General features: G+C 37.1%; 3 protein-coding genes across 4 annotated transcripts; all 3 read left to right on the top strand.

Moving 5' to 3' along the window:
- The first annotated feature begins 4722 nt into the window (after positions 1-4722).
- On the top strand, positions 4723-9292 carry LOC116133605 (WD repeat-containing protein WRAP73). Of its 2 annotated transcripts, XR_004128585.1 has the most exons (7): positions 4723-5081; positions 5694-6182; positions 6761-6982; positions 7076-7148; positions 7729-7836; positions 8079-8496; positions 8703-9292. XR_004128585.1 is itself a non-coding variant. In XM_031419279.1 (6 exons), the coding sequence occupies exons 1-6, from the start codon at positions 4965-4967 to the stop codon at positions 8444-8446; spliced, it is 1377 nt and encodes a 458-aa protein (XP_031275139.1). In that variant the 5' UTR covers positions 4723-4964; the 3' UTR covers positions 8447-8696. The 2 variants fall into 2 exon arrangements, 1 of the variants encoding a protein (XP_031275139.1); XM_031419279.1 differs by lacking the exon at positions 8703-9292 and having other exon boundaries at positions 8079-8696.
- An 817-nt stretch (positions 9293-10109) lies between these two features.
- Positions 10110-20621, top strand: LOC116133630 (protein ARABIDILLO 1-like). Its single transcript, XM_031419310.1, has 13 exons — positions 10110-10321; positions 10922-12313; positions 12586-12744; positions 12820-12900; positions 13007-13138; positions 14120-14247; positions 14552-14639; positions 15888-15982; positions 17138-17201; positions 17771-17946; positions 18692-18913; positions 19054-19138; positions 19963-20621. The coding sequence occupies exons 2-13, from the start codon at positions 10955-10957 to the stop codon at positions 20137-20139; spliced, it is 2766 nt and encodes a 921-aa protein (XP_031275170.1). The 5' UTR covers positions 10110-10321; positions 10922-10954; the 3' UTR covers positions 20140-20621.
- Positions 20622-20993: 372 nt separating this feature from the next.
- Positions 20994-22810, top strand: LOC116133635 (berberine bridge enzyme-like 15). The gene has a single exon (XM_031419318.1). The coding sequence runs from the start codon at positions 21091-21093 to the stop codon at positions 22717-22719; it is 1629 nt and encodes a 542-aa protein (XP_031275178.1). The 5' UTR covers positions 20994-21090; the 3' UTR covers positions 22720-22810.
- Positions 22811-25529: the final 2719 nt, after the last annotated feature.

Below are 25529 nucleotides of genomic sequence, written 5' to 3'. Positions count from 1 at the left end.
ACATGTGTAATGTTTGTGAGGTGCGAAAAATTATAAGTACTCACAAATAATTTAATATCGCAAATAGTTGGTGCGCGTCCTCCTACTCGCATGCGTAATGTTTTGTGTAATGTTTGTGAAGTGCAAAAAATTATAAGTACTCACAAATAATTTGAAAAGTGGTCAAATTCATTCATTAATCATTTAGCGTAGAGGACTATGCAAAGACAGATAAGCAAAGTTGTGGGAAAAGTAGAGGCAGAAGCGATCATTAGTCTTCGTCCCTAGGCCCTTCCGGTGCAACCTCGGTATCCCTAGGCTGGTCGCCAACCTCCTGGTCAGCTGTTAGGTCCTCCGAAACATGTCCCTCTAGATGATTGTCTTTCGGATAAAGTATTTGATCTGCCTCATCATCGGCTTACGCCATAGAGGCAAGGATCCTCTGGTAATCATCTAGGAGGTCGGTAAGGTCTATGGTTGGGTTCTTTGGCCTGAGGGCATAAATTGATTGGATCGACCAGTCAGCAGCTTTTCTCTTGATCTCCAACTCTTGTCGCTTCATCTCTTCAATTAAAGGAGCGACTCGCCCTTGGGACATTTCCAGGTCCGCTTCAAGAGCTTTCTTTTGCTTCTCGAAAGTCTCCCACAACCAAGCTCTCTCTTCCTTCGCCCGCAAGGCTCGCTTAGAGCTTGCTCGTAGCTCCGCTTCTTTCTCGCCAGCCTCCTTAGTGAGCTTGGCCACTGTCCTTTGAAGCTGTTTGAGCTCTTCCCCCCTCTTTTCCAGTTTGATTTTCTGGAACTCTACCGTATTGAAGGTAGAGTTCCTCTCCGACATGTATTGATTTGTCTGGATGATGTTCAGGTCCAACCCTTCTTTCGCAGCTGCCAAATCCTGCTTTAGTTGCGCATTCTCTCCCCTCAGCTCGGAGAGTCCCCCAGCATCTTCCAGTTGGGTCTTCTGTTGAGCCAGGTGAAGGCGAGCAAAGACTACGCAAGTAATAAGCAAGTGTTAGGTTGCTCCCTTGAAAAAGAGTAAGTATTGGAAAGTCCTCGACGAGGATAAACCGTTTTACCTGATTTTGCAGTTGGACCACCCTGATCATCAGGTCTGCAGGGTTGGAGGCCACGAGCTCGTCAAAAACTTTGGCAAGCTGGCACTCCAAAAGGGTGAACACCACCGATTGAAGGTACTCCGGAAGCTGACCGATGGAGTCCAACACTGGGGTGTCAACTTCTGTAGCCGAGGGTACCTCGCCAACCGACCCCTTGCCTTCTTTCCTCCCAAAGGCTACGATCTGTCCTCTGCGCGAATAGCTCGGGAGAATTGTAACCCCGGTCGTGCGCCTCGAGCTCCCTCTAGCGTGAAGGGCTTGATAAGGCTACGACCTTTCAGGCTGTACCCGCAAGACCTCCGGCTTAGACTCTGACTCTTTGGGCTACATCACCTTTCTTTTCTTGGCCTTCTGGCCCATGGTTTTTTGCTTTGGGCGAGCAGCCGAGGGTTGGGCAGTTTCGGCTGGTTGTTCGGTGGGTGGCTGCGTTCCTTCAGCGGAGATGTCGTTGGGGCTCATCTTGGCTGGTCCTATGGCGCCGATCCGAGGAAAAACGAACACTCTCTCCCTCAACAATTTTAGCACTTTGGGCGGCATGTTCGCTGCATATAGGTACTGTTAGTTAAAGGTTCGTTGCACGCAGAGGTAAAATCTAAAGGGATTGCGGACACTTATGAAATAGGGGTTCCAATGTCGCTTTAAAGTTGAAGAAGCAGTACTTCCTCAAGTTCGTGGTTGTCACTAGTCGTTTTACATCGCGACAGTAATCTGGCAGGATACTGAATGAAACTATTCAGCTGAGGTCAGAAAGGTTTGTCAACCTGGTTGACTTGTTCCCTACGAAGAGACAAGAGAGATCGTTAGAAAGCAAAGCCAAAAAGAAAGGAAAAATTCACCAAGTATAATCAAGGGAAAACCTATTCGGCTCTCTAAAGTGGCAGAAGCCATTATAATGAAAAAAGAAAAACTTGGTCTCGTATGCCCAAACATTTCTGGGGTAATTGTGAATGCCTCCCTTGATTGTGGGTCGCCTCGAGAGGTAGTAAGAGTTTTTGTCCTTGCTCTTTTTTAGATAGTACGTGTAGGCGAGCTCTAGCGTAGTCAGTTGGTCGAGGCCGTACTCGGCATACATGATATACATAGCCACGACTATTATATACACGTTAGACTTCAGTTGTAAAGGTGCGACCCCGAAGTGATCAAGGATCGACCTGATAAAGGGATGGAAGGGAATCAGTGCTTCACACTTGAATATAGCTTTAGAGATCACAACCATTCCCTCTAGCGGATTCTGAGATGTATGCTTCTGGTAACGGTAGACGTCCACACTAATTGCGTATTGGTCTACTGCCTTCTGTACTTCGTCTCAAGTAGCTACCGATAGAATCTCTTGCACAAGACCCACTAGGGTGTCCTACATCTACAAGCTTGTCCCCTCATCTGATCTGGTCGCTGTAAGGTCCATATCGTCTACAGTCTAAAAAAGGGGGACATGTGGAGATTACTCAGTCTTCGTACAAAATTTTTGTACGACGACTTGGAAGAGTAAAACCCTTGGGGACCACCCCCAATGGCTTGGATCCTAAAAACCTATTCCTTACAGAAACCCGCCATTATCGACTGGTTAACTACACTCGAAACAGAAAAAATAAAAGCAATGGAACGACCTTCCTTACCTTTTTCTTTTGGCTATTGGGGTCGAACTTCTCCCTGTAAACAAAAGATGCACACCAACTTAAAAAATTGGAAGTCTGGTCTCGTGAGAGCTTCTTGCTTTTTTTTGAAAATGTAAGTGTTGTGACATTGCTTAAAGGGAGCCTGGGGTTTTATAGTGGGAGAAATGGCAATTAGGATTTCCGAAGCTGAGCGACATTTGGACAGAATGCATCTCTGGCCGTTGATCGCGACCACGTGTCACGAATCAGCAAGAAAGAGTAACCGCCACGCTTCAAGAAATTCAATCATCACATCGCTCTGTTGAAATAATCGAGCGACGACTCGATTCTCTCCTCCACATTAAATGCACTCCCATCTGCATTTAATGCCCTGATAAGGAATGTCGTTTCAGCATGACTTGTATTTAATGCGCATGGCTGGCATTTATTCCGTACAGGACACATTTGTCAGAATAAAGGACACCTCATTAATGGATTAGCTGTCAAGCGCAATGGATAACATCTGAAGAGGTCGTTGGGACAGAACACTCTTCGTCGCATGTCAATTGAGGAGCGATGTGATTCCTTCAGCAGAATATGCTAAGTATAACTAGGTCGCGGACCTTGGTTAAGATAAAAAGCGCATCGATACAGCACTGAATAGGGTTTGATCCAGGTCATCAGTCTTATGGAAGGGGACCATATCAAGTCGTTTGTAGGAAAATGTTTTGCGACCTCATTGTAGCCAGGTCGGATCGACCAAGCGTCATTCGGGACATATTAAATCAAGGCATAATTGTGAAGTTCTCAAGGTTCGATTCTCAAACCTTAAAAACTAGGGGACTTCTGTTATGCCTGAAAAAGTAGGGTTGACGCGGAGTCTTGTAGCATGGGATGCTCAGAACTTGGGAAAGATTTTGCGACTGTTCACACGCACCCACGATTCATAATGACGTAAGTGGCATGCCCCTGTTGGTGTAGTGGGTGCGTGCCAGGTTAGCGAATGGTTGGAAATTGTCCACGTGTCCAATCCCTGCATAAGTCGAGAAAATCACTCGGGCAAGTGAGCAATGGGACGCAGAGAAAGATTTGCACGATATTCACTCACTTGCAGAATTAATAATCATTACCTTGGTTTATCCCACTATAAATAGAGGCCTTCTCTATTTATTTGCGGGATTAGCTAATTTCACTCTAGAATAGCTTACTCTCTCTCTCTCCCCCTTGTATTCTCTAAGCCGTAACTCAGCTTGCTTAATGCGACCTGACCTTATTCATTAATACAATACAGTAGACGTAGAATTCGCTTTTGAGCATCCGAACAACTTTAAACATTGCTTCTCACTCTTTATTTAACTAAATATTCTCATATCACGTGTGACTTCTAAGTTCGCTTAGTATTTCTCACGTGTGAATAGTTGGTGTCAAAATCAAGCATCAACAATAATGAATAAAATATCATTAAAAAAAATCAGAACATTACTAAAAAAATTCTATCAAACTAAAAGTTACTTGCCAAACTTGAGCGATAAATTGTTATTGTCCCTTAAAACAAACCTAAAGCCATCGTGCTTTTGAGTTTTGACCCTTTTTATAATCAAAATTGATATTGAAAGTTGAATACCCTTGATTTTTTCGGGCCTGGTAAGAGTTTCAGTAAAAAAATTTATTTGTTTTATTTTAAGTTTTAATAAAAAAATTATTTTATTTTAAGTTTTAATAAAAAATTTATTTTATTTTCTTATTCCTTCAATTGTTAAGAAGTAAATTTTTTTCACCAGTGATTAAAGCCTCTTCTTCCATCTAATTTCTAGCAAATTCTTTTATTGTTCTTTTGTATAATCTTTCAATCTTGCTACTTTATATTATTTATTATTAAATTAAATAAATATATTTTCCAGCGTTATTGCTATTGCGGGTTCGGGCAAATTAGGGCCTAGAAGTAATGTCCAATTAATCAGAACCGCAAAACCCGAACCGGCCCACATACGCAGTCTATGATAGAAAAAACACCGTTAAACGATTTTTATATTTCGTTTTCAGTTGGTGTCTTTCTGGAATTTCGATCTTCACTTCACTATCCACTTTCAAAAATTTGAAACTCGCTCGACTCTCAAGTCTCAACCGCACTCACCTTCAACAAGTACCGTGACAGATCTAAGCATCTACTGCTTCACATTCTTCTTTCATGATCTCGGGGCTAATAGGGCACCATTGGCGACATGAATTTGCAAATTCTATGACTGTTTTTGGTTTATTGTTTCTGTCGTGGCTGTAAATGGAGTTCACTGAAGCTTATAAACAGACCGGGCCGTGTTGTTTTTCACCTAACTCACGTTACATAGCTGTGGCTGTCGATTATCGTCTCGTCATCCGGGACACTCACTCGTTCAAGGTATTTTTTTTTTTTTTTTTTTTTAATTGGGTTGTAATTTGTAAATCTGTTGTGTAATGTAAGACTTAAAATTGGTAATGATCTCGTTCTGGTAATTGTTGCAACTTAATTAGATCCTGAGCTTATTTCACAATGATTTATAATGCCGGCTTCATTCGGCTGAGTTTTTTAACATTATGATATAACTCAGGTACAATAAGTAAAATCCAAACTTTTTGGGACTGATTCAAATATATAATTAAATTCCTTCATTGAGTTAAAATGGTGAGATTAAAAATTTAAAATCATATTCTTGCTTCTGATTTGTAGTCAATTTATTAGTTTATAGGGAAAATTTTATTGACATCGCCTGATTTTGCCTGAAATATAAGCAAAAAGAAAAACCCGTGTATCAGAATTTTTCAGGAACCTCGTTTAACACACTTTTTTTTTTTTAATAAAATCTATCAGTAATCTTTATGTGAGTAGGGTTTATCAATATATTTAGTCTTTTAGTAGGCTAAGATGAATGGAAATTTGCACTGATTTATATATAAGGTTATTACTTGGTGCTGGTCAAGGAAGCATGGTCTTCAGAGGGAAGCTTTAATGTATTTTATCTTTATGATGCAGGTTGTGCAGTTGTTTTCATGCTTGGATAAGATAAGCTATATCGAATGGGCACTTGATTCTGAATACATTCTTTGTGGTCTTTATAAAAGACCAATGATACAGGCATGGTCACTGACCCAACCTGAATGGACATGCAAAATAGATGAAGGGCCTGCTGGCATTGCTTATGCTCGGTGGAGTCCAGATAGCCGTCACATACTTACTACATCAGATTTTCAGCTGCGATTAACAGTTTGGTCTCTACTGAACACAGCGTGTGTTCATGTGCAATGGCCCAAGCATGCTTCCAAGGGGGTCTCTTTCACCCAAGATGGGAAATTTGCTGCCATTTGTACTAGACGTGATTGCAAGGACTATATAAATCTGCTCTCATGCCATTCTTGGGAGATAATGGGTGTTTTTGCTGTTGATACATTGGATTTGGCTGATATTGAATGGTCGCCTGATGATAGCTCCATCGTGATGTGGGATTCACCTATGGAATATAAGGTAGTTAACGCTGCGCTTTTCATTGCTTTAAAACTAGTAACTACTACATCTTTCAATTTATATACTTTCTCAATGATAATAATATACAAATATGTGAGACGATTCTGATTGGCCTCTTTTTTTCCATGTAAACTTCTAGGTTCCAACCTATGCACCTTTGAATTTCTTAGTAAATGAAACCTGCTCTCTATGTACCTAGAGAGCATCATGTGTTCCAACATTTGTATTCATATATGAAGATGATGAACATTGACAAGACCTTGAATGTGTAAAATGGGGATTTTTCATTTGAGACTGTTGATTCCGTGGCCCATGCTATTCTTGATTGTAGCATCAAACAATGATCACCAAAAAGAATGTCTACAGATTTTATATGAAGAGAATAAGCCTGAAAAAAGGGTCTGGCATATATGTTAATGACTAACTGCATGTCCACTAGACCACTACCACCCCGCCTCATTATCTAAGTTTTGGTTTTTTCTGTTAAAGGACATGGATGTCTGTTAATTTTCTTGTGGCATGGTTTTTCTTCAGGCTACACTTTTCTGAACCGTGAAAAACTAATGTGTTGTGTACAGGTTCTTATTTACTCTCCGGATGGAAGGTGTCTATTTAAGTATCAAGCATATGAAAGTGGACTTGGAGTAAAAAGTGTTTCATGGTCTCCGTGTGGCCAGTTTCTGGCTGTGGGTAGTTATGACCAGATGTTGCGGGTATTGAGTCACTTGACTTGGAAAACATTTGCTGAATTTATTCACCTATCAACTGTTCGTGCTCCTTGTTTTGCTGCTGTTTTCAAGGTAGTTGGTTTTCATGTTCTAGGTTGACAGAATTGAAAAAGATGATTTAATTCGTTAGAAGTGTATTTTACCTCTTGTTTCTTAAACCGGCAGGAGGTAGATGAACCATTGCAGCTTGATATGTCTGAATTATGTTTGAGTGATGATTTTATGCAAGGCAGTTCTGGTAAGCACAATTTTCAAATGTTTCATTAACAAGTTACACTCACATCTTTCTCTATATCTAAAATGATTTATTTAGAAAATCAATTTGAAGCTCTCCTGTTCCTACTTACCTTCTTAACTTCTTACTTTCCGCTTGTATATGCTATTTTAGTCTGTTTGAAAGTTTTTCATGTTTGCAGTATTGATTTGATCTTAGCTGCATTCTATAAATTCTAAGCAATATTCTTATTTTATTAATGAGTTCCATAAGCAAGCAAGATGTCTAGTGGATGTAAAATTTTGAATTATTTGAGGGCACTGCCTCTTTATCTTGTTTTGGCAAATAAGAATCCAAAAGTCAGTTCCTGATTTCATGTAATATATTATAGTTCTTCTTAGGTAAATTTCTCATGTAGTTTATGAGATTAAATAAAAAAAGGAAAAAGAAAAGAAAGAAGTTCATAATTGTGAAGTGAGATTATTTGCTTCTCACTGATACTGCCACTGTATGGTCTTTCACAGTAATGCCCCTTTATAACTGTTTGTATATGTAAATTTTGGTTTTCAATCATTTGATTGGTTTTCTTTTTCCCTCCAAGAAGATGCTCCAGATGGACACTTCAGAGTTAGGTACGAGGTTATGGAAGTACCAATTACTTTGCCTTTTCAGAAGCCTCCTGTAGACAAACCAAACCCTAAGCAAGGAATTGGTGAGCCCTGTTTCTCTTTTTACAAATAAAATGTGAATAAATGCAGTATTTGGTTCCTGTTGAAGGCAATAGCATCAACTTTTGAATTAGAAGGTAAGGCTGGTGTACTGTGTATTGTACTCGGTACTCAGCTTGAAGGTTCCAGTGCTTGCTTAACAAACTGATAAAAACAGAGCCAATCAATTTCAAAAATTTTAAATTCTTTTCATTTGATCAACTAAAGAAATTAATTTTAATTTCAGGTCTTATGTCATGGAGCAGCGATAGTCAATATATTTGCACTCGTAATGATAGCATGCCAACTGCTCTTTGGATTTGGGACATACGTCGTCTTGAACTTGCTGCCATCTTGATGCAGAAGGACCCTATTCGAGCAGCAGTATGGGACCCAACATGCGTGCGTCTTGTTCTTTGCACTGGAAGCTCTCACTTGTATATGTGGACCCCCTCTGGTGCCTACTGTGTGAGTAATCCGCTACCACAGTTTAACATAACTGATCTGAAATGGAACTCAAATGGAAGTTGTCTTCTCCTCAAAGACAAAGAGTCATTCTGCTGTGCTGCTGTTGATGTGCTGCCAGAATCTAGTGACTATAGCTCAGATGATTAAAGCAATATTTCATGCCATAACCTGGATGACATGCAACTATTGGAAAGAATGTAAGCAATTGTGACTCTTCGTTTCCCGTTACCCCATTGTAGTCCAGATTATAGCGACGGCTCTGTTGTGTTGTAACATTACCTTGTCTAGGGACGCTTTTTTCTCCATTTAGTTTCTATGTATAGTTGGTAAGGAAAGTGGAAAGGTAGAATTACATTTCTGGGGAGACAATACCTACATATTGCTAAATGTCTCTTTTATGCAGGACAATCTCAAAGATTTGCTACATGGGGAATCTGATTCCATGACTCATTTGTTTTTCACTCTTTCTGCTTCTGGCCTCTCCTGGACATTTGACCTGAAATAGGTGGTTCAATAGACTTGGAAAATAGTCATAGCTTCTGTGCATTTCCTATTGAAAATTCTTCAATGCTTGTTGCCCTGCCAACAGACAAGTTCTTGGTGGGATTGGGGCCAACATGTTCGTTCTGTGAAAGAGTCTGGTGCAGTTGACATTTAAGGCACTCGACATAAGTATCTTGTATTGTATCTACCCAGTTTTTGCCTAACTTTGAAAGAGTCGAAGCAGAAATTGAAGTGTCGGCATGCCTGTCAGAATGTATAAGTACATAAATACAATCAAATCTTGTTAAGTATGAAATGCTGACCTTATGATGATTAAAAAAGAATTGAAGTAGTTGGGTTACTTATTTCGAAGTAGAGTTTGAAAAATGTGCTGAAGCCTCAAGGTCAAGCTTTTCCCACCCATCTCAATATTCACCAATTACATACTTCTTCGGGAAACACACCAAGTTAGAAAATAGTAGCACTATTCTTTATGTTTATGTTTAAGAGATTTTTATAATCCAAACACAGCCTCCCAAACAATCCAGGTTTAAGGTTATATCAATTTAAATTTGTGATATGAAATTATACTCGTGTTTACAACTATTGAATTATAATGCTTTCATAGTTAAAACTTGTGTTACGATTATGTTGATGTAACGCAATTTTTCAATATAAATGTATAGTATCGAATACCAACTTAATTAATTGACAATTATATGCCGAAATATTTGTTTTTTTCTATATATTAAAGACTTCCACTCAAAACAATATTAATCCTTTTAGATGAATGAAAAAAGCGAAGTGATACGGATGAATGAAGTCAAAACCTAAGTAATAAAAATCACTAGGTGATAATAATACTAAATTACCTCTACGTAGTTTCTTAAAACTCTTTGATGTATTATTTAAGAGATTCTTGAATTTGAATTTTTACGACTATTAATAAAGGATAGTCACTAAAGGCTTTCTTTAACCTTAATTTCAAGGTCTCAAAAGACTTTTTGAGATACACACAAACTGGTGAGGTACTCCCAAATAAAAAAAAAATAAAAGAGGAAAAAAGAAAAGAAGAAAGATAATAATACTATCACCATGGGGCTTGGAATCAATAACCTGTTTTATTAGCAATATGCATTTGTCAACTCTTGAATCTTGATTAGGCATTTACACCTAAGTCTTTTGAAAATGGAGTGAAGTCATTTGTTGACTGAAATTGACTCATTTCATTTTAACCCTCCAAATTCTTACAATTACAATGTAAGAAAATACTTACCAACACCGCACATCTGCTTCCCAGTTCTCACTTGTGTTGTGTCTTACCTTATTATTTTTTTTTTAATTTTTTTTTTTTTAACCATCAGATAATTATAAAAGTGAACACATGTAGAGAAGAAGCAGATGATTCCGAAGAGTGTTTTTGTTTTTTCGCATTACTTTCTACTCTAACTGCCATTGTCTTTTAACTCTATTTTCAGCGTCAGTTTTACTCTTAAATACCTATCCCTAAGGAATCAAAATCTGTTCTCCAGCATAAAGGTACACCCATTTCTTGTTTTTGCTTTTATTATTTTATCTTGTAATGCTTTGCATAATGTGAAATTTTCGTTTATGTGTTTATTTATTCATTGCGTTATGCTTGAGTATGTGATGTTTCTTGAATTTGATGGACTTTTCACTTTCTGGGTGTTTGCAGTTTTCTAAATTGATATTATTTGATTGGATGCTTGAATGCTTGTTAAAGTTGATGTTTGTTCATTGGCTTTGTCATTCTGAAAAAAAGTCTGTAGCTTGTTTTACTCAATAACAAATGTTTCTTGAATTGAAGATTGTTTTCAAGTAATCTGCAGTTGTTTGAGCAATTGGGAACTTGTTTAATGTATGCATGGTCTGTTGGTTTTCTTTCTTCAATCTTAAGATTGTTTATCTATGAGAATACGGGAGGCTGTTCAGTACTGGATCTGCAGTGCTCAAAAAATTCAACCTTGTTGAATTTTTAATGAATGTGAAGTTTGTGGATTTTGGGGGGATTTTTGCTTTAATTGTGTGATGATTTAGTTTTGGCTGAAGATTAAGAAGGAAGTTGATTGTTTGGATTCTGATCAAACTAAAAGACTGTTTTAACTGTTTGTTTTGTAGTGTTCGAAAATTTGGAGCTTGTTTCATTGAGATATGACTCGAAGGGTGAGGCAGAAAGTGTGCCACTCTGAGGACAAAAGTAGTAACGGAATTATAGGAAGTAGTTCAGAGTTGGATTCTGGGTGCTCAAGTTCGCAAGCGAATTTTGAGGTTGATTGGATAACATTGCCTGATGATACAGTCATTCAACTCTTTTCATATTTAAATTATCGAGACCGTGTAAGCTTGTCCTCAACATGTCAAACATTTAGGCTATTAGGTTCGTCCCCTTGTTTATGGCGGTCATTAGATCTTCGGTCCCACAAGTTTGATAAATCAGCTGCAGAGTGGCTTGCCTCTCGGTGCACTAATCTTCAAAGACTTTGGTTTCGTGGGGCAGAATCAGCTCATGCTGTAATTAGTCTACAAGCCAAGGGGCTTTGTGAAATTAGTGGCGATCTTTGTCGAGACATCACAGATGCTGCACTTTCGGTGATAGCAGCTAGGCATGAGATGCTCGAGAGTCTTTATCTTGGGCCGGATGCATGTGAGAAAATCAGCAGTGATGCAATCAAAGCTATTGCATATTGCTGCCCCAAGTTGAGAAGGCTTTGGCTATCAGGAGTTCGGGAAGTAAATGGAGATGCCATAAATGCTTTGGCTAAGCATTGTGGGCAGTTGGTACAGGTTGGATTCATTGAGTCAGAAGTTATCAATGAAGTGGCATTGGGAAACTTAAATTCTGTACGATTTTTGTCAATAGCTGGATCAAGAAATTTGAAATGGAGTTCTGCTGCTCAAGTTTGGAGTAGATTGCCAAGCTTGGTGGGGTTAGATGTCTCAAGAACTGATATAAGTTTAAGTGCTGTTATGAGATTGTTGTCATCTTGCCGAAACTTGAAAGTTTTGTTTGCTTTGAATTGTCCAGTTTTTGAAGCTGAAGTTGATAATAACATGATGTATAATCAGAAGGGTAAAATTATAGTTTCCCTTTTCAGTGAAATTTTCAAGGGAATAGCCTCATTATTTGGTGACATTACTGAAAGTGACAAGGATGTGTTCCATTACTGGATGATATTAAAGAAAAGAGATAGAAGTTCATATGAGATTATAAAGTGGATTGAGTGGGTTCTTTCCCATACACTATTGCGTATTGCGGAGAAAAACCCAAAGGAGTTTGATGATTTCTGGCTCAGACAAGGGGCAGTGTTATTGCTCAGTTTAATGCAAAGCTCACAAGAGGAAGTTCAGGAAAGAGCAGCCACAGCAGTTGCAACTTTTGTTGTCATTGATGATGAAAATGCCACTGTTGATTGTCGAAGGGCTGAGGTGATTTTGCAGCATGGTGGGATACAGTTGCTTTTGGACCTTGCAAAATCTTGTCAAGAAGGACTTCAATCTGAGGCAGCAAAAGTAAGCTAATCTTTGTTAAAATATGAATTCCAATAATTGTTGACCCTTAGATATGACTTCCTTTTTTGTGCAAAATTTTGTCAAAATTTTATTTCTTAAAGCTGGAATTCTGAATTATAAGCATTAAGAATGGTTCCTAATTGAAATCAGATGTTAAATCTTTAGTAATTTTCTTGTGTTTTGCTTTACTTCTTAGGTGATCTCCAGCCCTTTAATTTTATTTTTCTTTTGGTAATTAGAAAAGTTCTCCATCATATAGTTGTGGTTTGCAGGCTATAGCAAATTTATCTGTCGATACAAAAGTTGCAAAAGCTGTTGCTGAAAGTGGGGGAATTGACATCCTTTCCAATTTAGCGAGGTCAATGAACAGATCAGTTGCTGAAGAGGCCGCTGGAGGGCTATGGAATCTCTCTGTTGGAGAAGAGCATAAGGTTGTTAAAATGAAGCAGTTTGACTATATACTGTCCACAAAATTTCTGTCCTTTATTGATGAATAGTCTTTTCAGGGTGCTATTGCAAAGGCAGGTGGTGTAAAAGCTTTAGTTGACCTAATTTTCAAATGGTCTGCTAGCAGTGATGGGGTTCTTGTATGTATCTTGCTTTAAAGCCAATTATTTCACTTTTTCGCTTCCCTCATGGTATTGTAATATGTGAAGTAATTGTGTGGTGGTCTTCGCAATTGGTTAATATCAGGAACGTGCTGCCGGGGCCCTAGCAAATTTGGCTGCTGATGATAAATGTTGTGTGGAGGTGGCAGAGGCAGGTGGTGTTTATGCTTTGGTCATGCTTGTTCGATCCTGCAAGTTTGAAGGGGTTCAGGAGCAGGTATTTTTGGTTTACTTCTAGTATACCTTTTGTTTAAAAGAAGCAATGATCATTTACATGTTAAAGGTTTTATTTCATTCTGCATGCTCTGGATCGTATTTCTGATTGCATCTCCTTTGAAAATTATTATTTTGTTCACATTTTGGCCACTTATATATTGGTCTATCATGAAGCCTTGGAAATGGAAGGTGAAATGAAGATCCTTTACAGTTCGAATGCTAATCTCTGAAAAATGGGGAGGGATCTTATTGCAATCGAGAGAGAGAGAGAGAGAGAGAGAGAGATGCAGGAGAAGGAGATAAGTAAGAGAAAGACAGAGAAGAGAGGAGATCAGAAAGAAGAGATATTGAGCTGTCTGGAGGTTGTTGTTATGCTCAAGCTTGGCCAGAAAATTGAATGGGCCTCCAGATACAGGCTTAGCTCTGCACTACAAATCTACAAGCCTCAGTAACATGTCCAAGCACACAAATTCTAGCACGGTCTGTGTGCCAGCCAATAATGATGTTTAATAGCAGACTGACTTGAATCATTTTGATTTGTAGTTTGCTTCTGTCAAATCGTTTATGATTGTAAGAACCAGGGAGGATCAAATTGTCTGGTTGCGAAGGCTCTGTGTCTTTTAATATCTAGTGGAACTGCAGATTGCAGGCCTCGTTGTAGTGGAACTCCAAGTTAAAGCATTTCTATTTGGTGTCAGTTGCAATTTGCTTAAAACTCTTTGTTTTCCAGCACTTGAAGGGAGTTGATGTTTGATGTTTCTTTTTGGTGTCAGTTGCAATTTATTTAACGTTCCACATGTTCATTATGTGCAAGATAGTTGTGTATATAAGTTGGAAAGTATTTAATGTTCATATGTGATGGGTTTACCGCATGGAAGTTCCAGACCTTATTTTTTCATTGTAAAAGGAAGTGAACTGCACATAAATACTATGCTGTATTAGCGGTAATATGCTAACAAACTGGTGTTTCTGCTTTGAGCAGGCTGCTCGTGCCTTGGCTAATTTGGCTGCTCAGGGAGATAACAATAGCGATAATGCTGCTGTTGGGCGAGAGCCAGGTGCGCTGGAAGCATTGGTGCAACTTACTTGTTCTCAACATGAAGGAGTGAGGTATTAAATTTTTCTTCTTAATAGCCTGCAGCATAAATATAGAAGTTGCTCAAATAGTAGAATCCTCACAAATAACTGGATATCCCATAAATTTAGATAGCTGAAGATATGAATTTAGTAATCTATTTGGGTTCCTTCTTGTAGTCACTCTTCTGCATTTGTGAATGTTACTAAAAGTGTAAAATCAACTTAAATCTAGCTGTTTAAATGAGATTCAGTTAAATTCCGAGTTGACCCTAGACTGCCATTGAATGTGCTTAACTTCACACACTTTGACTGTAGTAAATTTTTATATTTACCACAGGCAAGAAGCTGCTGGTGCTTTGTGGAATTTATCATTTGATGACAAAAATCGAGAAGCAATTGCTGATGGTGGTGGTGTTGAGGCCTTGGTATGGCATTTCAATTGCAAACTAATCTTCTTTCATATTTGCAAGTTTTGGGTTTTTGCTGTGGCTACATAAACTTCAAAAATATTAAAAGTTCCCACAATATTCTTTTGTACAAAACGGTTCTTGGTTAAATTATAATTCATAATTAAATTAATCAACTCCTTGATAACCAACTTGCCTTGGATAATTCTTATGTGGGTGCACTTTACTGATACACTGATACCATGAACTAATTTGTGAAGGTTGATAAGATTTTTGTCATTTAGACACTCGTTGCTTAGGTTTAGAAAGCTCATGAAGTTTGTTTAAAATTTTGATGCCACCTGCTGAAAAGAATTTTGATGCCACCTACTAAAATGCCAATTTTCAAGGGTTGGGTGCTTGCCAACTATCCAAAAAACTAATATGTTCGGTGATGCTTCTTATCTTTCCTTATAAGCTTAAGACCTTTATAAGCCTAAGACCGAAACCATTTCTAACCAATTTGGGATTACAACATTCTCCCAACTCAATTACATGACACCCTTGTCATGTTCAACACTATCATTGACTGGTTTAACTTACTCCTTAATTGGTTTTAGGATGCCTACCTGGCGGGTTCAACTCACCCCCAACATTTCCCTAGAAGACTATTTTATTAGATGACGCCTACCTACCCACCCTTATAAGCCTAAGACATATCCTCTTTCTATCCGATGAGAGATCACAACATTTTTCCTACCAGTGAACGAAGAGAAGGCTAGGTTGCATCAGGATTGGTTTACGGTTTCTTCTATCAATCAACCAAAAGAAATTATGGAAAAAACTAATTTAATGAGGAGAAGCCCTAGTTTAAATCCTTGTTTGGATTGCCGCTTGTGGCTTGCTTTGTGGAGCAGGTAAAGGACTCGGAAGTTGAAAAAGAAGTTTTAAACCAATTTACATGATTAAGGAAAGGAAGCAAAACTCAGGATTATGAAGTTTTAAAGAAAAAAATAGATAAGTTATGTGGAGCAAAGAATGATTCATTTGTAACACTGTGATGAACCACTTTTGTATCCAAATTGTTGAATGAGAACCAAGCTAGGGAAAGCACTGAAGTGGTAGAGGGAAATTTTGTTATGATCTCCAAAGTCATGAATTATCTAATTAGTGATGCTGATGTTTTGCTTAGCCATATAACAATGTTACTATGGTTATCGTTTGTTGGGATGATGTGGTATACTATCTCAAGCAGTTTCAAATTTGGGTCCCAATTTGGTTTTCTAGGTTGCTCTTGCTCAATCATGCTTAGTTTCCTCCCAAGGTCTTCAAGAAAGGGCTGCAGGTGCTCTCTGGGGGTTGTCAGTGTCAGAAACTAACAGGTATTTAGTAGACTTTGTGAGTTTTGTCTGTTATAGTTTTGCTGATTCTCAGTTTTGGTTGTCTTTTACATATTTTGTCTTAACATGTCGTTGCCAAGGATCATTTTTTCCATAAGCCAAATGCGTGTAACAATGCCTTTGTGCTTTACGATTTGCAGCAGTGTAGTCTGTCTTTCTGTTCCATCTTCCAGTTTCCAATTTTTGCAATATTTTAGAAGCACTTCAGCATCTATTATATAAGCAATAAATTTATGGTTTGCATCAGCAATAGAAACAGAATAAAATCATTGATTAAGATTGCAAAATTTGCAGAATGTAATTGAGCAATTTTCTCAGGTTCTATGAACTCTCTGTTTTGTTCATTTGCCATCTGCAAAATATATCTTTGCTTTGTGCTGGTGGTTATACCGAGTGGTTCTATATATTTCCTATGTCCTACCTGAATTGATAAGCATATGGTAGGTTTTTATTTATATAATGCATGGCTACTCTAAGAATTTGATTATGTTAAAGTATGATTTAAGTGATTGTGGCCTTAATTTGGTATATGTCCGTAAAAAGATGGAAGTTGCTTATTACATAAACTTAGGGGCCACTCACTGCGTTGTATAATAATTAACTCAGATAAGGAAATAAGCTAACAAATAAAAGAGAGAATGAGTAAAGCCAGAGAATTGGGGGACCTAATTGATATGTTATTAAACTTCTTAAATTTTGCATGTTGTATGAATGAAGGGGAGGGGGGTATTTATAGAAAAACCCCCACCTCCTTTTGACTGCCCCTACCGCCTCATGTTAAGGTGGTGGATGGACACATTTTACAATACTCCCCCTTGGACATCCACCGCTTACAGATAATTGTATTTAACCTTATTCAAGAAAAAACTCAGTAGGAAAAAACTTAAGTAAAGAAATACAACTGTAACGTGAAATTGGACGTGCTTTACAATGTCAATCTGTGGCTAAGAATTTGCACTCTATGGCAAAGACTCAAACTCATATCACCTTTTTTTTCCTGATAATATTGTTATAGTTTTTCATCTGATGGATTCTTCTCAGTATATTCAAATATTCTTCATATTTAGGGTTATGTCCCTGAGATCTAATTCTAGTTTTTTTTTTTTTACCTGTTATGTCTGCTCTCTATTATTCTAGCATTGCTATTGGACAAGAAGGCGGTGTAGCTCCTCTTATTGCATTAGCACGCTCAGGTGTTGAAGTAAGTTTGCATTTTCTGCACAGTTAGATGAATCATGACCAGAATATTAATGGAAGCAATGTTCATCGAGGACAAGAAAAGATCATCTGCTGCTATCGTTGACATTGAGTATTAGGATCTAGCCTTGACAAGCCAATCAATTCCTTTCCTTGTCTTATCATCTTCATTTATCATAAAAATTATGTACTGCAACAATGATGGTATCCATCGCTGTGTTCTTAAGTAGATTTTGACATGAGTACTCTGGAATCCTTTCTTTTGGATTAGTAATTAAAGGAAACTGCATTGAGATTTCTGCATTGCTGTCATCTGTATGACATAAGCCAGTCCATCTCAATGTTTAATGCTAAGATCACTGAGACTGAATTGAATCCATTGGATAAAAACTTATTAGAAGGTGTGTCTTACTTGAAGGTGGGACCTTAATTTATCTGCACTTCTTATTTGAAGGTTTAATACAGCATTTATATAAATTGTGTTCTATGCATTCCTGTGGTCTCTTAAGAAGCTCTTCTGAAATAGTCAAACTTAAACATGAAATAAATTTTGGATATTTGTGCTCTATTCAGGATGTCCATGAGACTGCAGCAGGAGCTCTTTGGAATCTGGCATTCAATCCTGGTAATGCTCTTCGTATAGTGGAGGATGGGGGTGTGCCAGCACTTGTGCATCTCTGTTCAACATCACAGTCAAAAATGGCGCGTTTTATGTCTGCATTGGCATTGGCGTACATGTTTGATGGGAGGTAGAACATCAAACTATCTTTTTTCTAAATGTTATGATGTTAGCACACACATAAGGAAACCTGCTTTCTGTGTCAAACATCATAGATGGAGATTAAGAGGGTATTAAGGGTGAAAGACATGTTGATTGTGTGAAGGAATGATACCCTGTCTTCTTAAACCTTCTATCACTGTTCATGCAACCAAGTGTGTTCGATTCCTCATTGACCTAGAAATATAGCTTGGAAGAGTCAGATGTTGAGAAATGTGTTCTTGCTTGTCTCACCATTGTCTTAGTTGGAAGAAGAAAATGTGCTTCTTTCGTTTTGGAATGTAAAATATATCATGCTAATTACCATGATGTGTTTGTCTCTTCAGTGAAATTATCTTTCTATTGATTGGACAAAGATAAAAAAATGCCATCCTTTCTCTGGAACTTTGATATAATATCAAGTTATCAACCAGGGTTTGTAAATACCAAAACTTCTTCATGTCCTGGAATTTTTTAAAACTTGTTCGGAGCCAGTTTCCAATCAACTACTCCTCTTAAAACCTGCTGTGAGCTAAAAAATTTCTTCTTAAATAATAATTCAATCAATAAATGGTTTTCTCCTTTTGCCTGAATATCTGTCATTTAAGGACTACACTAAGATGGAGCACTTAATATTGCAATGAAGAAAGGAATCATATTTATGCTTCTCTTGGTTGCTGGCATTGCAAATATTTGAGAACCTTCGGAGATGTAATTTTTGTGTATAATTCATATAGAATGGATGCCATTGCATCAGTGGGGTCTTCATCAGAGGGCACTTCAAAGACTGTGAATGTAGATGCCGTTAGAATAGTGGCCTTGAAGCATATTGAAGAATTTGTGCTCTCATTTTCTGATCCCCAAACCTTTGCTACCGCTGTTGCATCATCAGCCCCAACAGCTCTAACACAAATAACAGAAGGAGCATGCATATCAGAAGCGGGGCATTTGAGATGCAGGTATACTTTTCTTGGCATTCCCTTATGTTGATTTTGCATGCCCATCCGTTTGTTTATATATTGGTCAAACACTTCTTATTGTGCTTTCTTTCTGGATTGATTGTAGTTCATATATTTTCTTTCACTTTTTTCCTCTACAGTGCAGCTGAGATTGGAAGATTTGTCACTATGTTAAGGAATCCATCATCTATACTTAAGACCTGTGCTGCATTTGCTCTTCTCCAGGTATATATACACACAAGTTATAGAAATGACAATTCTTGTACCATCTAGTAATAATTATTAGATCTAATTTTGTAGTTATATACATATATAGAGTGAAATTCCAAATTACTTTATATTCATACCATTTAGTCCAGATGACGAGATCATTAAATTAGGGCCTGTTTGGTACGGTTTATTCGAGTAGAGCTTATAGAAGAAAAATGTTTTGATGAAGAGCTTATGAAAATATAGCTTTTATGAAACTTGTTAGTTGTTTGTTAGAAAGATATAAAAGAGCTTTCTCGTGTTAATTTACTAGAAAGGGCTTGAATATATAAGAGTAAATCAAGTCAAATTTTTAAATAGAATAAGGATATTTTTGAAATTTCAACACTTTAAATAAGCTCAAATTTTGAGCTTCTCCTATAAGCCGTAAAATAGCTTATTTTAAATCCTATAAATGCTTTTGAAATGTTACCAACCAAGCTAAAGAAATTTCAAAAGTGATTATGGTTTTAATAAGCTCTTTAGGCTAGTAGATAAGTGCAACCAAACATGCTCTTATACTTTTACTCGTAGATTCATTTATAGAATAATTCTTGATTTCCTATCTGTTTAAAATATGATATTCATGATGTTTATGGTTGAATAATTAATTCAATTCAACGCTGATTTGGATAAACACGTTATTTACAAAAATGTCATTAGGTGGTGTAATTATTGTATATCACATGCAATGGAAACCCTCTATAGGTTTATGATGTCAAAATCTGTAATTGGTTTTATTAAGAATACATGTTTGATGGAATAGTGAACTTTATCCTCATAAAAGTTTTCAATCGCAGTTTACCATGCCCGGAGGACGGCATGCAATACACCACACAAGCCTCTTGCAAAATGTGGGAGCATTAAGAGTTCTGCGTGGTGCTGCAGCAGCATTAGCCGCTCCTATTGAAGCCAAAATATTTGCTAAAATTGTACTCCGTAACCTTGAGCACCGCCATACGGAAGCTTCAATTTAGACGTGAGGATGTTTTAAAGGGAAAGTCTGATTTGCTATGGAGGCAAACTTGTTGAAATTTGCTACTACCCCATAGCATACCATATTCCACCACTAGAGCATTGCCAAACTTACATCACTTCATGAAATCTGAGAGTTCTGTTGGTTCTCTGATGCACAATCGTGAAATCAACAGTTTTCTGTTGCACTGAGGAAACCCGGGAGAGCATTTTGATATTGACTTTTCTTCTAGTCTGGGAAACTTTAGCAGTTTGTTGGTTTGCAAAAATTGACTGATACTTTGCCCCAACCTCAAGCTTAAGATCTCTCGTTTCTACAAGTTTTGTCCTATTTTTCAAGAGTAGTTTTGTTGTTACATATCTATGTTTTCTAGTTGTACAGGGTACTCTCAGCACCTACCAAACCCATTATCTTCTCAACTTAGCATTCATTCTCTATTTCTTTCGTTAATAATGATATTTTGGACTGTAAATTTTCGGTGTAGTTGGGTTTTGTTGTTTCTCTTATCCGGCAACCAAGACTTAGGAATGGATAATATTGGAAGGTTTAATTGGAGTGCACACAATCTTTGCTTTCTTAATATAGGGCCTAAATTTATTTGAGCATCTAAGGTCTTTTTTTTTTTTTCTTCTTGTACATCCCTATCCAAAGCTCCAGAATAATTATTGGGATTGCATTCTAAGCGAAGGGTGGGTCACTTTCCCTTGAGCGTGTACTCTGTTCATGTCCAGGTACAAGTACAACATGATCATGCACTGTTTATGCTATTATTACCGTACGAGAACTTAAATAAAATAATATACCCAAGACAGAAAAAGGTGGGGACTCCTTAACTTGAAGTTAGGATTATCTTTGAATTTGATGCACGTTTCATCAAAGCCATAGCCCGTCTATAATAGTAATACCCTCTGTTCTGGTACAATACAAACACAAAAGCAGGAGAACTTGAACAATGATGTTCTCAAAAAATTACTTTCTTTCAATAGTTACAGTCCTTTTGTTATGCGCTTCATGGACCACTTCAACTTCAATTCTAGAGAACTTTATCCAATGCATCTCTGCACATTCTGAGATTATTTCTCCGATGTCCACTTTCTACACACCAAACAACTCCTCATTTTTTACAATCCTACAATCTTCTGCTCAAAACCTCAGGTACCTTGTGCCGTCTGCGCCCAAGCCCGAGCTCATCTTCACGCCTTTGTATGAATCCCATGTTCAGGCGGCTGTTATTTGCTCCAAAGAACTTGGAATTCATCTACGAGTTCGGAGTGGAGGCCATGACTATGAGGGCCTTTCTTATGTATCTGAAATCGAATCGCCTTTCTTCATTTTGGACCTCGCCAAGCTCCGTTCTGTCAGTGTTAATATAGATGACAACAGTGCTTGGGTTCAAGCCGGTGCCACCATTGGTGAAGCCTATTACAGAATTGCAGAGAAAAGCAAGGTTCATGGCTTTCCAGCTGGTCTCTGTACAAGCTTAGGCATTGGCGGGCACATCACAGGAGGTGCTTATGGTTCCATGATGAGGAAATATGGCCTCGGTGCTGACAATGTTGCAGACGCCCGAATTGTAGATGCTAATGGCAGAGTTCTTGACCGCGCAGCCATGGGTGAAGACCTCTTTTGGGCGATAAGAGGAGGAGGAGGAGCAAGCTTTGGAATTATTCTCGCCTGGAAGCTAAAATTGGTTCCTGTACCAGCAACTGTGACAGTTTTTACAGTGACCAAGACCCTGGAACAAGGCGCCACAAAGCTCCTCTATAGATGGCAACAAGTTGTAGATAAGCTGGATGAGGATCTCTTCATCAGAGTTATCATTTCACCTGCAGCAAGCACAGAGCAACAAGGCAAGAGAACTATAACAACCTCATACAATGCTTTGTTTCTCGGCGGCGCCACCAGACTCCTCCAGGTAATGGAAGAGAGCTTCCCTGAACTGGGTTTGACAAGAAAAGATTGTACTGAAACAAGCTGGATCAAATCAGTGCTTTACATTGCCGGATACCCAAGTAACACACCTCCTGAAGTTCTACTTCAAGGGAAGTCTTTGTTCAAGAACTTTTTCAAAGCCAAGTCAGACTTTGTTAAAGAACCAATTCCAGAAACAGCACTTGAGGGGCTCTGGAAAAGAATCCTGGAAGAAGATATTCCACTGTTAATATGGACCCCTTACGGAGGAATGATGAGCAAGATTTCAGAATCTGAAATTCCTTTCCCGCACAGAAAGGGAACAATATTCAAAATCCAGTACTTGAGTACATGGCAAAACGGAGAAAAGAACACGACGCAGCATTTTGACTGGATAAGGAGGTTATACGATTACATGGGTCCTTATGTTTCAATGCTTCCGCGAACTGCATATGTGAATTACAGGGATCTTGATTTGGGAAAGAACAAGGATAAAAACACAAGTTTCATTGAGGCTAGTGTTTGGGGAACCAAGTATTTCAAGGATAACTTCATCAGATTGGTGAAAGTGAAGACAGAAGTTGATCCTGATAATTTCTTCAGGCATGAACAGAGCATTCCACCTCTTCCACGCGACTGGGAGGCGCAGGCCGAGTATTCTAAGGTTTGATTGGACTAATATATTCATAGTTAAACTGTAATTTTGATTGTATTGCTTGGTTTGATTATAATGAATAAAGATGTCTAACCAAATTTGCTCTTTTTCTTCCATTCCATCACCGCCTGCATGAGAATATGAGATTAGAAGGTGAAAACGTTGGAAATACTTGCTGTAATTTTTAGATAAAAAGATTGACGTTTTATTGGAATTCACGACCAAATGTACAAATATAATATGTCATTTTTTTTTTTTTTTTTGGGATAAATAGTAATTTTATAAAGAATACAAAATCCCGTATGCCCAGGCCCAAAATCACAACTGACTGGTGCCTGCAAAAAGAAAGACAAAAATCAGTGAAGTCCACAAATTTCATTCCTCAAATGACATCCAATACACTATTGGTTTATATTGACAATTAGATAAATCTCCACTGCCCATGTCTTATTGTTATTTCTCTTATTTAATGGGTGTTAATAGTTAGAAGACTAAATTAACACCCATTAATAATCATCTTTTCTACTCTATTTAATTTTTGTTTTGTCAAACGGATTACTAAACACTAAAATTGAACCTCCTAATTCACAAAACTAACAATCTGCAATAGACAAAATATAGTTATAATAATAATAATAATAATAACTTATTTTAATCTTCAACCTCAAGAGAAATATTTGCATTTTCCATTGAAAAATCTGTTTTAAATTGTCAAATAATATTTACGGAGAGTTAATTATGAGTTATTAAAAAAAATAAAAAAAAACAATTGACCATTTAGAGATTGTTCCTAAGGGTCGCAACCAAATGATGATTAGAATTAGAGGATTTTTGAAGTTTAATTGCTCACTTTCACAATATCAATTAAAAAAAAGAAAAAGAAAAAACCTTCCATAATACCACATTAAAATATTTAAGCCCCTAAATTAAGGGCAAAATAGGTAAGTTTTGTATTTGTTTTGCGTAATTAACATTATCTATTTATGCTGTTATATTATATAAGAATTTTAACGATTATTGATAATTATATTAAAATGTTGATATTATATGGATTTGAGAGATATATAATTAAGTCTAAAACGTTCTAGCAATTTTTAGAAAAAATTAAACCTGCCTCTAAAATTATTGAAAACTTCTTATAAAATATAAAAAATCCTCTATATAATTTAAATTAAAAAAACTTTAGATACTTTAGTAAATAATTGGACACCTGAAATTTAATATCTCGCAAATGGAATTAAACCCATATTTATTAGGACATTATACACTCATAAAACAAACGGGCAGCCATGGTCGTTTGTAGTCAACGTCAACTACTTGGCTTTTACCGCAATCAACGGTAACTGGCCGACATTCAACTTGGCTGTGACCTAAAACTAAAAGTCTAAAAGACTGATGGAAAGAAAAAGATAAAAAAAGACCTTTATAAAAAAAAAAACACGTGTGGTTGGTTGGTGGGAAATTCAGCTGTAGAATCAATATTTTAATAGTTATTTTAAGGTACACATAAGATAGTATTTTCCTTTTTTAATTATTTTAACAAATCTCAACATCGAAAAAAAATAAATGTAATATTATACTTAGCCGACTTTCTTAAAACCTATTGATCCTTTGAAAATTGTTCTTGTTATAGATTCTGATTATCAAGTCAGAAGAAGTGTTCAAATTAATCACTCATTTTCCTTGACATAATTAATTTTCTTTAGGATTATTATTATTTATTTATTTTCCTTTTTCCATATAGGTTAATCTATCATAAATGTTACTAATGATAAAATATTTAAATTTTGAGAAATGAGGAAGACAAAAAACTAAGAACAACTACATGGCTCCGTTTGATGCACTTTTTTAAATAATAGGATATTATTTAATCAAATATGATAGAATTATGAAAATGCGTTTAGTACATTTTTTGAAAAAAATTTCTAAGAACATTTAAATTTTTTTAGTCCCATATATTATTAATTTAGCCAAATACCCCTCAATAAAAGTTTATAAATTAACAAAAAATACATTCACTCATTCAACTGATTGTCGACAGCTGGCCACTACCACCGGACGGTGGCCAAAAGTCGTTAGAATGGCGTATGACCGACTGGATCTGGTCAGTCATGTGCCGATTTGGTCGTTTCTGACCAAATCCACCTGAATTTGGATAGAAACGACCAGATCTATGACCAAAGATATGGTTGTTAATGGTAAAAATGGTTGTCGTTTGGCCGTCAACGACAGCCAAGATATGATCATCGTCAATGGCCAGATCGATGGTGGATTTGGCCAGAAGCAGATAGAGCGGCGTACAATCGATCAGATCCAGCAAATCATGCGTTGTTCCGAAGCTAGCAGCAGACAGTGGTTGCTGGCGGGCGACTATTGCTTGGGTGGATCGGGATATTTTTGTTAATTTATAAACTTTTATTGAAAAAGATAATTGTTAAATATTTTGAGCCGAATAGAATATGATTGGATTTTAAACAACATTAAAACAAATATGCTTTTCATTTTTTATGATAAGAAAATAGAATATAATAGGGTCGAAAAAGTTAAACAAACAGGCAGAACTTTTATTACTTTGCTTGCTTATGAAAGACTAGACCGATGCTTTTTATATAGATCTAAAAGCAAAAAATTAGTAAAAGCTAAAGACTGGGTAAGCAATAAGCTAATCAACCAATTTCTGCTCTTATTTGACTAATTCAAAAATAAAATAATTGTATTCTCCCCCATTGTATCATTGTCTTATTAAAAAAAAGAACTTAAAAGAGTTATCACTCCTGAGTTGGAGATCCATAAGTTTTTGTTTGTGATTTGAACCCTGTTCTACT

Source organism: Pistacia vera, unplaced genomic scaffold, assembly GCF_008641045.1.
Source record: "Pistacia vera cultivar Batoury unplaced genomic scaffold, PisVer_v2 Contig271, whole genome shotgun sequence".
In the NCBI taxonomy this organism is placed as follows: Eukaryota; Viridiplantae; Streptophyta; class Magnoliopsida; order Sapindales; family Anacardiaceae; genus Pistacia; species Pistacia vera.
The sequence above is the reverse complement of the archived record's forward strand: the minus strand, read 5'-3'. Positions and strand labels throughout refer to the sequence as shown.